Source organism: Myodes glareolus, chromosome 2 (assembly GCF_982192425.1).
Source record: "Myodes glareolus chromosome 2, mMyoGla1.1, whole genome shotgun sequence".
NCBI lineage: Eukaryota > Metazoa > Chordata > Mammalia > Rodentia > Cricetidae > Myodes > Myodes glareolus.
The window spans coordinates 85,280,050-85,294,061 of NC_142027.1; the positions used below are offsets into that span (position 1 = coordinate 85,280,050).

General features: G+C 44.7%; 1 protein-coding gene across 4 annotated transcripts in view; it reads right to left on the minus strand.

Annotated features, from left to right (window-relative positions):
* Positions 1–278: 278 nt before the first annotated feature.
* The window catches only part of Wasf3 (WASP family member 3), a 93,545-nt gene continuing 79,811 nt past the window's right edge, over positions 279–14,012 (minus strand). For 3 of the 4 annotated variants that reach the window (XM_048418339.3, XM_048418344.3, XM_085685018.2), the window contains 4 exons: positions 11,710–11,885; positions 6,909–7,175; positions 5,352–5,716; positions 279–3,546 (listed from right to left, as the gene is read on the minus strand). In XM_048418339.3, the coding sequence (XP_048274296.3) occupies positions 3,389–3,546; positions 5,352–5,716; positions 6,909–7,175; positions 11,710–11,885 (966 nt within the window). In that variant the 3' untranslated portion in view covers positions 279–3,388. Of the gene's footprint in view, positions 3,547–5,351; positions 5,717–6,908; positions 7,176–7,991; positions 8,159–11,709; positions 11,886–14,012 lie in introns of all 4 variants that reach the window. The other variant, XM_048418358.3, reaches the window with a different exon arrangement.

The window sequence follows — 14,012 nt, forward strand, 5'->3', positions numbered from 1 at the left end:
TTATTATGGAGACACAATGTAGCTAAGACCATCACCATCCTGGTCTCTCTACCAGGATGTTGTCACCATGTCTGAAGAGTCATCTACTTACACTAGGGCTTCCCCATGGCCTCCGCAGAATTCTCTCTGAATCTGTGGTCACACAGAAATTTAACACAGATCATATGGGATCTTCTGTTGCTTCCTAAAGACAACGTCAACTAAAGATCCTGTATGTGCCCAGTTTCTTTCCCCATGGAGTTGAGCACACCATGTTGTCATAAATAAGCAGAGCCATGTAGGGTTACACGTGTGATTTTATTTAGATGTTATCTGTGATCTATTGTAAGATATACAAACAGATTAAAAATTGTTTGACAGTTTTTAATACCACTTTAGATTCAATTCACAACTGCATTGATAATACTGCAAGATAAAGATACTCGCCTTCATAAAACAAAAACTCCTTGCCAGTCTTGCTGACACACTCTTTGCAGTCTTTAAGGGATTCAAATGTATCACATATTTCTGCTGAAAATACTACAAAGCTTTCATGACCCTTTCCATCCTCTGCTCATAACAATTCTGATGTGTTAAAAAATGTATGGGGATGAAAAATTCCATCTTCTAATAGCATCTTAGTAAATAAAATCTAAGTATCAAAGCTCATGGTTTGGGCACTCATTTGCCTTCTGGAGTGCAGTGATGTGCAGACTCAGGCATAATCTATCCACTACCTACCCATGCACCCATCCATCTACCACCCATCCAGACCTCCACCCACTCATATAGCCATCTACAATCGCTTCATCTATTTACCACCCATTCATCCATCCACTCACCAATCCACCTGCCCACCTACCTCTCACCCATTCGCTCACCCACCCATCTATCATCCATCTACCCACTTACCTACCCACAATCCATCCATCTATCCATTCATCTGTCCACTTCTCACCCACCCCTCCATCTATCCATCTGCCTGAGTCTATAAAATGAGAAAAAAAAACATGTCAGATACTCATCTAAAATACATAAGGACACAAAAGTTGGGAACAATTTAAAATAATCCTAAAATTTATAACTGTAATTCTAAGATTGAAATTCGTAGAAATCAAATATGCTATGAAATTCTGTTCTTCATTTGTTTTAGAGGATAGTTTTAAAAAATAGAAACAGAAAATTTAAACATTTTGCTTTGTGCTCTTCTGTAAAGTATTAGAAGCAACTTGGGTTTAAATTTTAGACTAGATCAGATTTGCCAAAAGATACTCTAAAGGTAATCTAAATTGGATTTTAGCCACTTTCTATTCTTTCAAGAGTTACAGAATACATTGGGCAAAAGATTTCTCACTAGCTATAAAAACAAACTAAAACTTAACTGGTTGATGAGACTATAAGACAACCAACAATTGTTAAGCTCCCAAATATTTATGAATAAAGTGCCACTAACTTCACTATGATATATCAGAAAAGAAATCCTGACAATGGATGGTAGCTTTAATGTATTTCCTCCACCCTGAGAACGTAAGGGCCCTACCAAATGAAGGAGTGCTGCCAAATGTGAGTTCTGGAGTCCACAGGGAACAACAGAGGCAAACTACTGTGAGCAGAACAAAAGACTCAAAATGGCAAAGTCCTGAGGATGATGCCAACGTGGTAGGTCTCAATGCTGGAAAAATAGAAATGAGAAAGAAACATAAAAGCTTCTTTAAATTACTACTATGACAGCAAGTCACAGCAATGGCCATGTGCGCACAGGGTCCAGGATGATCACTGGAAGGGCATGCCAGCCCACCCAGCAGCAGAGAACACTGGGACACGTGCCAAAGCAGGGCACAGGCAGGGGGCTGTAGATGGGTTTTTAGTGTCAATTCGACATGACTAAAACCTACTACTGTCAGGTGTTACAAGACGGCTGCCCAAGTGGACAAGTGTCCTCTCACACAGAGGGTGATGTGGGCAGCTGGGTGATGTCCCCAAACTCATGAGCAAACATCACTCATTACTACCCCACTGACATTATGCATCAATGGACACAATTTGCCCCAGCTCTAGATTCTCCTTTTTATCCAAAGTGAGCGATACTAATATCTGCAGTGGACGCACTCCATTTGAAGTGTGCACGTAAGGGGTCCTGAGGAATCCACATCCTAGCACGTCCATGAGGTCCCATCTGTAACCCACCTGGAACACCTAGTGACTTGCTAAATGAGTAGCTGTCCTTTCTCCAGCAAAGCTGACACTGTCTTCCTGGAGTCAGAGCCCCGCCTACACCAGGGACCAGACATCAGAGGGGAAGTCAGGGTTCTCTGCCATGGCAACTGGCTGGATCCAGTTTATATGGTGAGGTACTTTTTAATTAGAATGTGCCAACAACATGAGAAAAGATTACTGTGCTTCAGGAGGGGTGAAGGCCTGTTTGAGAGACTGAGTGTGAATCCAGCCACAGCACCATGGGTCGTGAACAGCTGGCGGCATCTCTCAGCTAAACCCAAGCTCCTAAGGTTCTGAGCAAGTGGGGTGAGGCGCTGAATTATGCTCTCTCCATGGTAACAGAGGAGCAGGGATCCCAGGAAATGACATGTGTAGGTCTCATCTGCACTGGGTGGGGTAGGAGGGGACCAGATGCGGCAGCTTTGCCATGTAAGCTCTGCAGACCCTGGGCAGCTTGCATCTGGCCTGGCTAACTGGTGTCCACACTATCAGGGCTGGCCACTATAGTGAGTTCCATTTGCGAAATTGAACAGAAGTCACTAGTGGGCACTTTCCACGTGAGTCCCCACAGGGGCCCGTGCTTGAAAAGGGAACTCTCTGTTGTGGGTGCAAAGGTAACAGAAGCAACAGAGCACACAAGGGCAGCGGAGCACACACATTCACTTGGAGGCCACCAGGCCAAGAGTCCAAATAGAGAAACGTCTCATTCTGACTTGTTAAACCTCTCCCTCTAGAACCAAGTCCATCTGGAAATCACCCTGCAGAGGAAAGAAACAGTAAAGCAGTGTCACCTACTGGTTGGAAGACATCACTGCGACACAGCCATTCATCTTGCAAAGACCTGACGCTGGGCAGCTCCACAGACACATGGCAAGTCTGCCAAATCAGGAGGGACAAGAGTGAAGACTCTCCCAGCTGAGAGGGAAGCGAGATGCTATTTCGGGACTATGCACTAGTTACAGCGTATTTCCTGGTGTGCAGCACGCTGTGCTGTGTTTAGTGGCACTTAAGTATTACACAGTAAATACTCAACAATCCAGAAGGATGTGCAGAAGCAATAGCACACTGTTAATACAAAAGTTACTAAAGCTACAGGGTAATACCACTATGTGGGTGCAGAGATCACACGCGCTCCTAACACACTTCCATACAGTGCTCTGGCTGTCCCCCCTGCTGCCTGGCCCTGTGCGATTCAGTCGGACCAGTCATTCTCGTCAAACTCAGAGTCATCATCTGAGTCACTGTACTCCACAGCAATGCGTCTAGACAAGATTGTGGCCACATCGTTCCCGACAGGCTCCCGTTTGGCTTCCTGCTCACGTTGCTCCTGCACCTTTTTCAACTGGATTCCTGAAAACACAATGTGGGAAGGAGAGTCAGTCTCTTTGCTAGTTCGTAAGGGAAAAAAACCAAACAGGTCTCTCTGTTTCTACTGAGTCTACAAATACAAGGTGGTGGCCATCTGAGGGCGGAGAGAATGTGTGTGCTAAGTCTACTGCAGGTGGTGAACACAAAATACAACCTTCTGCACAACTGGGTGGTAACACAATATGCAGGGAATTTAACCTGGACCGTGTTAAACTTTTCTCTTTGAAAGAATTTCAGACTTATAGGCTAGCTATGAAATCAGAAGGAAAATATCCCCACATTATTTGCCCTGACAATGCTGGAACAAGCTTTCCCAATCTGTCACACACAGACATACAGACATAGGCACAGACACACAAAGAAAGGCAGACAGACAGACAGACACACACACACACACACACACATCACATGCCATCACGTATTCACTTTTCTCTGGACCGTTCAGGAGTTACATGGCACATAATGTCCCTACACCACTAAAATACTCCACGTGGTCTTCCTGAAGAAAACAACAAAACCAGAAGGTATCATAGATAAACATTGTTACTATTTTCTCTATAAATATTATTCAAATGCCACCACTAAGTCAATCTACTGGGGGCATTTTCCCCGGCTCAGGATTCAACCATCTCCTTCCTTATTTGCCCCCATTTCTGGTAAGCTTTAATCTGGACTGTGCTTTGATCTCTGCATTCACAAGCTTCACACCTGCAGAGAATGTCGATGGTCTTCAGGAGCATGGCAGTCACTGGTTATGGACTCCCTAGACTGGCCACAGGTGTACAGGAGCACATCTAGTACTCTCTTCCTTTGACTGGAAAGCTGACAGACACAGGCACACACACACACACACACACACACACACACACACAGAGACACACACACACACACACACACACACACACACACACACACGCTTAAGGTATTCTGGCTTTCAGACTTCATCTCTTAAAAAAACTGGTCTATCAATGATGTTCAAAGTACTTGGAGGAATTTTTTTTAGTAGTGTTTGTGAGCACATTGGCCTAATTCAATGAGCTCAGGCAGAGGCAGCTGCATCTGTTCTGTCAAGGGTATTATACCAGTGCAGTTCCTAGGGTTGCAGACCAGCAACTGCTCTCACTTATTTTCAGCCGAGACAAACAAACTGTAACCAGGAGGCCATACAGTTCCCTAAGGCTCAAGTTCTCTGCATATTCCACAGTCTGTTGCTTTCTCGGCCACCGTGGGCTTTGACTGGTTAAGGATGAATGGTTCTACACACAGGTCTTCCTGGAAGGCCCTGGGGTAGTCAAACAGGCAAGGGCTGGGCTCCCTCTAGTGAGTATACATGATGAAAATGACACCACCCCTGCGTTGGGGACGGGGGTGAGAGCAAGACTTTTGCCTGGCACAATCTGTATGCTACTGAATAAATGCCAGAGCCACTGGCTTAGCATGTCGAGCTTCTCTGATGAGTCCAGAGTAAACTTAGATTTGTTTACAATGAACCCATTGCTGCCGGCTCACTTTCTTCCATTTTATTCTTGTGGTACAAAGCGGAGAAAGGTCCTATTACTTAATCTATCATTTGATGTTTAATTTCTGGTTTCTTATCAAGTACACCTTTCCTGAACTTTTAACTTTTTATTATAATGTGTTTCCACATTACCTGTAAAAGAATTCCAACTTATTAAGAAAGTAACAAATGACAGAACGTGCAGTTATCTTTTGAGGGTAGTGTAGTCAACTGAACCCCAAAGCAGGCTCTTCCAAAAGGGAGATTATGACATGGGGTGTGCACTTACCCATCCGGATGGCAGCCAGGAGGTCACTTCTTGCATCACTTATGGGTGGCTGTGTAGGTTCTGGGCGCTTTGCCTCAGTGACAGCAGGACCATGCAGTGGGGAGGATGAAAGAGAAGAGGGGCCAGGAGGGCCAGGTGGAGGAGGTGGGGGACCTGGAGGAGGCGGTGCTGTGGCCAGGAGCCCAGTGGAGGGCTGATGAGAAGGAGCAGGGTACGTGGAACCAGCTGAGGCGGGGAATGGGGGCTGTGCAGGGATCTGTAGAGGGCTAACGAAGGCAGTTTGTGCTGAAGGAATCATGGGTGGAGGGGGAGGTGGTGGTGGTCCTGAGGGGTTGTAGTATTCAATTATCTGTGCTGGAAGCACCCTAAGGAACAATAAAATACAGTCACCCAAGTGAACAGGGAGGATTACATCTTCCTATTTCTAATAGAGCTTATCGAGGGGATCCTTTCAAAGACAGTGCATGCTGCTGCCAGCTGGATAGTCACTGCGGGGTACATGTGTCCACTCTGAGAATCAGTTCCTTCCAGTTTTACATTATTCGTTGTGACAATGAAAACCCACTGAAATGTACCTAAGACAACCATTTGAAAAGCATGGTGAATTCTTGTGGATGGCTAGGGACATATACATCAATAGAAGACTAGTACCCTTTCCATCCTGGGTATCTCAAAGATGCTGTATAGCTCCTAACTTTATCTCAGGAGGCCTCTGAGGTCAAGGAGACAGGGGTTAGGAGGATGCTGTCTTCTCTGCCTCTGTCCAATGATAATCTCCAGCATTAAGGTGACCAGCAGCATGTCAAACACCCCAAGAGACAGGGCAATGGTTTTCAAAATCACAGACTCTCCATCCTCCTGACGTAGCAGCCTTAAAACACATTCAAGTAATCCCAGCTTAGCCAAGACCTAAGGATAGGAGACACCTAAAACCTCTGGTCTCCTTTTTCAAACTGTGGGTACAATTGGAAAGTAGGGCCAGCACTCAGGTGAAGACACATTGCTACATTCAACTTTCCTGGGCATAGAAACTAGGGAGCATTTTAAAGAATAATTCTGAAAAAGTTAACAATAACTGACCAAAATAAAGGGGAGGGGTCCAAATGAATTCACACATGATCAGGAAGGGTCTGTACACAGTGGAGGCATTCAACTCACAGAGCAGAAAACAAGAAGTGTAGGGCAGAAACCCCCAGGAGCCCGGAGGCTGAGAAAGGGGGATGCAGGATGAATGGTGAGGAGAGGCACTCCATGTTCCCACTGTCTATGACCAGCACTCCCTGAGAACTCGAGGGGTGGGCAGGCTCACAAATAAGCATTTTAGGCTTTATTGATGCCTAGAGTAGTATATGAACAGGGACAACACAAACACACTGTCCACCGGAGATGTGGCTACAAAATGAGATGGTCAGTGGCAGGGTTCTATTTTATTTGACACAGATTCTGTCTGTCAACACTGACACTAAGCCCAATCATTCTTGACTATATTCTATGTGATAAATTTGTGTCTACCAAGACACAAATTCAAGAGCAACATGAACATGAGTAGCAATTTACCCATAGTCGCCTGGAGCCACTGAAGTAGAAGCCTGGGACCCCTCTGGGGCCTGAGGAGGAGGTGGGGGCGGTGGCTGCTGAGGTCTGTTTAGAGCCATGTGCCTTGCTGAGGCAGAGGAAGGTCGGCACTCATGCTCAGCGCCTTGGTTTGTGGCTCCGTGCAGCGGTGCATCACCAGCTGGGCAGGACGGTGTCACCGGCTGTGGCTGCAAAGAGTGGCTGGGAGTAGCAGGATAAGAGTAATCGGTGACGTCGGATGTGTGAGACCTGATTTCGGAGGAAAGGGGATGAGAGAAATCAGAGTTTTAAAAATGTCCCCTAAGAGGTAGGTGCATAATCTACGAATAACAGCATTGTCAGTACGCAAGGTTGGGACAGTTATTCCTCTTAACAGTTAAAGTTATTCCTTTAACTGAACAGCTAGATCCAGTCCCATGAGCGCGTCCAAGCACAACACAATTATTTTAGCAGCAAGCCCCAGTGTTAGATGGATTCAGAGTTGATGCTTTGATATGTCAGACCAGTAAGCGGGGACCGGCAGAGCCTTGTTGTCACAGCATTCCATGTATTTCTTCATGAAGACAATGCTATATGTCAAACCCCATTTCATTTACAAACAATATCTCAGATGGACAGAGAACTTCAGAGGCAATAAAATATGACAGCATATAATTAGACGGCAGGTGAACTGGATACATGTTAACAGCAAGGAGAGTGGGGGTCCACCATGCAATAGTGAGCTGCACTTGTCTTAAATGACATGAATATTTTTTACTCAAAGAAGGAAAAGCAACACTGGCAGTTTTCCTGGGCTGTGAGCACACCGTCACAACAGAGCTCTAAAAGGAAAAGAGACCTTGAGTGAGTTAGTGAGCAGTTTTAAAGAGGCTGATGATGGGCATCCTGTGGAGCCTGGATGGGAGGAGGGTAAGAACCGGCATACGGAGCAGCCACAAGCATGTTAGTAGTAGGCACACGATCTCGCCTGAGTTAAGGACAGTCAGTAGGGGCTGCATATCCTCTCATGATGCTGAAGCAGAGCTTGACCTTGGGCTGGCAATTCAAGAAAGCAAAATGACAAACCCTCTGGGCCTCCTGTCCTCCTTGGCGCTCCCTGCCTGGTCCAGTCTCTTTGCGTCACTCATGAACTCAATGCCCATTTTCCTCCTCTCCCACTCTTCTCTTCTCGTTCTGACTTTTCTCACATAGACTTGTTGGTTCCTGTTAGGACTCAGCTTGTGTTTCTCTCTCTGAAGGGAAACAGGTAAACATACACTGGGGATGTAGAGGGAGCAGGAACGAAGATACAAGCTCACGTCTGCCTTTGGGGCTTTGTGAGTGGCTTTCCCCGACTGGAGCACAGACCAAGTCAGAAGAATCTACTCCTCCCCGCTGTCCCCTAACTATAGCATAAGAATTAACAGCTGATTTCTCTCCTCTGTTTGTGAGCTGTGGTCTAGTTTGCAATGTACACGTGGTGATGTCCGACCGCTAACAACTGAGTCACACTATTTTAGAGATAGAGGCTGTCTGTCCTGTACTCAGGTTCAGTGCATTTCAAAAGTATAAATGGATCTAAAACTATAGTATCACTGGTGATGCCCATACTCTGCTAAGTAACTATCTGACTGATGTGTCACTCTCTAAACAAACTGTCACCCAAGACAGCATGGAATGCCTCCAGTGAGACACAGGACAGGATACCGCACATTCTGTGGTACAAATGAGAACTCCATTTTTGGAAAACAGATTTGAGAAATAGCAAAAAGGAGCCAAGACCAAGACAGAGGTGACACACAATTGATGGGAAAAGGAAAATATAAGATTTCTACAGGGCAGGACTCTGATGAAGGGTGAAAACAGGAGAAGTAATGGGGACTGACCAGGTGAAGCGTGAAGGACCAGGAAACAGGGCTTGCCAACAGGCTGTGGGGACGGAGGGCTCAGAGGATGCTGACTGGTGGGCAGGCAGAAGTTGCCATGAGGCACACCACCAACCTGATGCTGAGGGACGTGATCCTGGGGCTCTGCAAAAGTCAGCCTCCATGTGTTGCAGCAGAGAGAACGGGTGGGTTAAGATAAAGAGGCAGGAAAAGGGCTGTTCACCTACTGGGAGAATCCCATCAATCCCCAGGGTTTGTAGAGAGGCAGGTGGGCAAAGCCACAGCACTAAAGCATGGCCCAGAACTGGATGGGAGAAACAAAGGCAGGCTGCATGTGAAGATGCACTAATTTCTGACTATAGAGAACATTCCATCAACTGTTTATCTGAAACTTACAGTTGGAGACAAGCCATGCCTAGCAATCTGTAAGGAAGAAGGCAGAACTGAAGTTTAGCTCACTGTCTTGTACACATACCATGAAACTTGAGATTAAGCTTTCATTGGTATCTTTAATACACCACTAAAAATCATACTTTTACCAAATAATATTTAAAAATAATATATTTTTAAGAAGTCAAAGAGCTAGGTATGGTGGTGCATGCCTTTAATCCCAGTACTTTGGAGGCTGAGGTAGATGGATCTCTGTAGGTTTGAGGTCTACAAAGCCAGTTCCAGGGCTCCCAGGGCTATAAAGTGAGACCCTGTCTCAAACCGACAAATAAACAAACAAAACAAAGCAAAACAACGCAAAAAAAAAGTAAGAGAAGTCAATGAAAAATGTACAGCATGATTCTAATTTTGTAAAGATTATATCCCACACAGGTACAGGAAAAGACTAAAGACAGACACAGCAAAATGCAAGTAGGCTTCTCTGAATAACATCAGGATGGGTATTTAATTTTAATGTCTTTCTGTAATATCCAGATATAAGTATGTTTTCTTCCATAACAAGATAAAGTTAGAGCTGGAGTGATGGACGACCCAGCAGCTAAACACAGTGACTGCTCCTGCAGAGAACCCAGGTTAGATTCCCACTTTCACACAGCAGTTAAAAACCATCTGTAACTCTAATTCTAGGGGATCTGATACCCTATTCTGGCCTCTGCAGGAACTGTACACACACACACACACACACACACACACACACACTGTCATGTACAAATACATACAAAAAACTAAAGTCAGCGTGTTCTTAAAAAGAGAAAAGGCAGCAGATCTAACAAAATAAGCCATACTTCCCATATTAATTCAAGGTATTCAGTCTAAGCCCAATGAGGAACCAATGAGGAACTGTGATCTCTTTGCTGGTAAGTTATGTATGCCAAGAGTAAGTCTTGGGAAAGACTATGAGACAAAAGCAAGTTCTGACAAAATGATCCACCTAGCTCTGTTTTTGTAAGCTAAGAGAAATGAAACCTTATCTAGACCATGTGAGCATACAGGCAAAGTATAAAATAATTCCAATGGCCATCAGCATCATGTCAGGCATGAAATAATCTCAACTCAGGTGGTAGGATGAGACGGCTTCAACTGAGAAGCTAAAGAAATCCACAGGTTTTCCATCTACACAAGTTTAAATTGGAGTGCAGATGGAGAGAAAATGGGTATGTGCTTTGCGTGACAAAACTAAAATCCCAGCTAAGCTATTTGTCAGGACAACTGATGCCAGTGAGGACTCCTGGGTCCCTGCAGCCCTTACCTGAGGAGCAGACTATATATCAACAAACTGACTCTAATGTTCAGTTGTGAGGCTAGAACCCAAAGCTCCCAGATCTCTCTGAATACTTAAGGTAGAAAGTGTACAGAAAGAATACCTAGGGTGGGCCTTTTCAGAACTCACAGGCCTGGGCAGGAAGCAGTATCAAATGCCCTGCAACTCCTAAACATGTCTCATAGCAAACACCCACATAGTCCTTGGGAAGGTAGAGACTGCTCTAAACGCTGAGGTTTTAATAGTGAAAAGAAGAAAGAACCAAAAGGGAAGAGATCAAGCTACGGTATGTACTTGATTTCTTGCTATTTTTTACTGTCCTTGATAAACACTTGGTGGTTTGTTTGTTGTTGCTATTGTTGTTGTTGTTGTTGTTTTAAACATAGAGTCTCCTGTATCCCAGGACAGCCCCAGGTATGTAGCTTAGGACAACCCTGATTTTCTGACTATCCTGCCTCCACCTCTGAGCCCTAGGATTAGAGGCATGTACCACTTCGCTAGGCTTATGACATGCCAGGCTTCAGACTCAGGCTTCACACCTGCCAGGCGATCACTTTTCCAACTGAGCCGTGCACCCGGCTTGAATTCTAACTTGTAAATGCTAAAATCCACAAAAATGGATCACAACGATTCAATAAGACAGAAGCAAGACATTAAGCCAAAGTTAAAACTGGCTGGTCAGTTGTCCGTGGGTCTCGGTGACAAATGTAACCTTATGACTCCACCATTTGCACCTGCAAGAAATATTCTTACTTAGGAACTGCCACCTCTTAAAAGAATACTCGGTAGGACGTCCTCCTGAAATGAAACATGTAAGATGAGTTATCTGGAGCGAGACATCAAGCCCTCTGGTGTCTGAGTCTTCTTCAAATGAAGGCCTCCCGTGATCATAAACAATGAAACAAAGAACAATGGAAATTCAACATTCTCCATTAAAGTAGTAAGGGACACCTAAGCAAAATTCAAGTCATTGGCAGTCACCCCTGTTCAGAATCCACATTTAAACTCCACTCTCCCGATTAACCCCAGAACAAACTTAAGAAAGTTGAAAAAGCATGCAAAGTCACCCAACCTGAAACAGCGCTGCCTTAAGGCATTGTTTTGAAAGCAAAATATAGATGTCATTTTCAAGGACAAAGTGGGGCACACAGAAACCCAAAATACAGGGGCTCAAACATGGGGAGAGGGGTCCATAACATGCACACACCTAGTATCTGGGGACAGAGATCCCTCGGAGGATGCTCCGTGGTGCACACTCTGAGACAACCTGTTGTCCGGCCTAAGCTCTTTGTCATACGCCATCATATTCCACTCCTGCCGCCTGTTTCTGGCTTTTCTAACCTTTTTCACCTCACGGGTGGTGCCATCTACACGTTTTTGCTCCTGATGTCCAGGAAAAGAAAGCAAGCATGCCAAGACAGAAGGGAAAGGAAAACAGCAGGTTAGATGCAGTTAAATGCACAGAAAACAAGCCTGGTGCACACACAAGAGGCATTTTCATACTGCTATACCTGACTGCATATGCCTCGGGCCCACCAGGTCCATCAGAAATAAAGCGGGTCTCTAAAGAAACAAAAGGCTCCCACTCCCACTATGGTGCTTACCTTCGCCTTTAGGACAGGACTCTTGATTGCTAGGGTTATGGCCTGTTTAACACGCTCACACCTAGACCTGCATTGCCCATATGAAGTATCTGGTAAAACCATTCATAAAAATCATTTCCTTCATTGACATACTTTGAATGCCCTACATGAGTGTGCATGCCCGCACACACACACACACACACACACACACACACACACACAAATAAAACTTACCTGTTCATACACAAAGTCAGTCTTATACCAGTCCTGTTTGTCAGCTAAGGCACATTCAGTGCTCACTGTGGCCCCATACAAGCCCCTCCTGCAAGGTGAGACCCTCTCTGTGCACCTACACAGCTCACATCTGTCCTTTTCCTTACACAGGCATCTATAATCTTTCTTAACAAAGGTTGTATCCTCCCCCCGCCCCCACCATGAACCTCACCACACTGCTTGAACTTTTCAGGAAGCATACACTCAATAAATGCGGGCTGAATGATCAAAGCCACACACATGTCCCAGGGACCATGCTCAGCACTCAGCAGGCACTGTTGACACAATGGCAAACACACACACACACACACACACACACACACACACACAGTTTCTATCTTCATAGAGCTTGTACTCTGGAAGGGGAAGTCTGAAAGCTGGCATAAACAAGTGTCTCTATTGAATGTGGTAAAATATAAATGTATCTATATTTTAAAATGTGATATATCTTATACACAACTTTATATTAGACACAAATATGTGTCTAATATATGTTAAATACATTCCTATATTTAAATATGTACATGTGTGTATATATATACCAAATGCCATCTTGTCTGCAGTTTAAGGCAGTAGATAGAGTGGATTGTTTTCAGAGGTGTTTAGAGGTTCTGAAACAACACACACGAGATAGCAGACATCAGGGAAGAAAGAAAGAAATTTTTTAAAAAAATCAACGAAAGGGCTGGTTATTTGAAAAGATAAGTAAGGCTGACGCTTAGTCAAACCAATGGAAAGAATCCAAACAGGACACAAATTAATAGAATTAGAGATGAAAAAGGAAATACAGGAATAGACAACACAAAACTCAGAAGCTCACTCACTGGGCCACAGCCGAAGACCTGCTTTAAGTAAGCTGGTAAACATGAAAGAAATGGATGCCTTTCTAAAACTCTAGAAAAAGCAGCACTGAAAGCAGAAATAAAAAATAAATAAAAAATCTCTCAAAAACTCCAAGTGCCTGCTGGAGTCGCTGCTGGCTTTTATGAGGCTAACGGGGATGCTTCTCACACTGTATCCTAGACTAGAAAGGGGGAAATGCCACCAAATGTTCTGTACAGAACCAGTATCACCCAGATACAAAAGCGGAATAAAGATTCCCTTATCAGAGACACAAATATTTGCAGTAAAATGCTTGCAAATGGAGCTCAAGAACACATCAAACAATCACTCACCATGATCAAACTGATCTCATTGTGGGGGTATGGGAATGATTTAACATATACATATCGAGGAGTAAGACCCCAGGTAACTGCATGGAAAAACTGCTCCACCCCACTGGCCCTCGATGATATGCAAATTCACAGACCACAGAAAGGAGCCCTGCAAGAACCTTTTTAGGAAACCCAGATGACAGCTACACACAGAGTCTGTCTCAACTCAGCCAGAATAGCACTCATTAAGGAAAGCACTGCCTAAGAGGACAGAGAGAGGAGGGAACCATAAAGACTTTCTAGGCATGAATGTAATGAATCCCCCATCTAGGGAAGCAGGATAGAGTTCGCTGAAACCCAAACCAGACCAGCTCCCCCACTGCGAGGATTTGCCCAAAGGGCTCTAAGTCAACTTATCAAAGAGATGGTTCCTCCCCAAGCTTTGCTGCAGTGTTGCTCACAACAGCTAATTGTTGACTGTCAGCAGAGGCATGGATAAA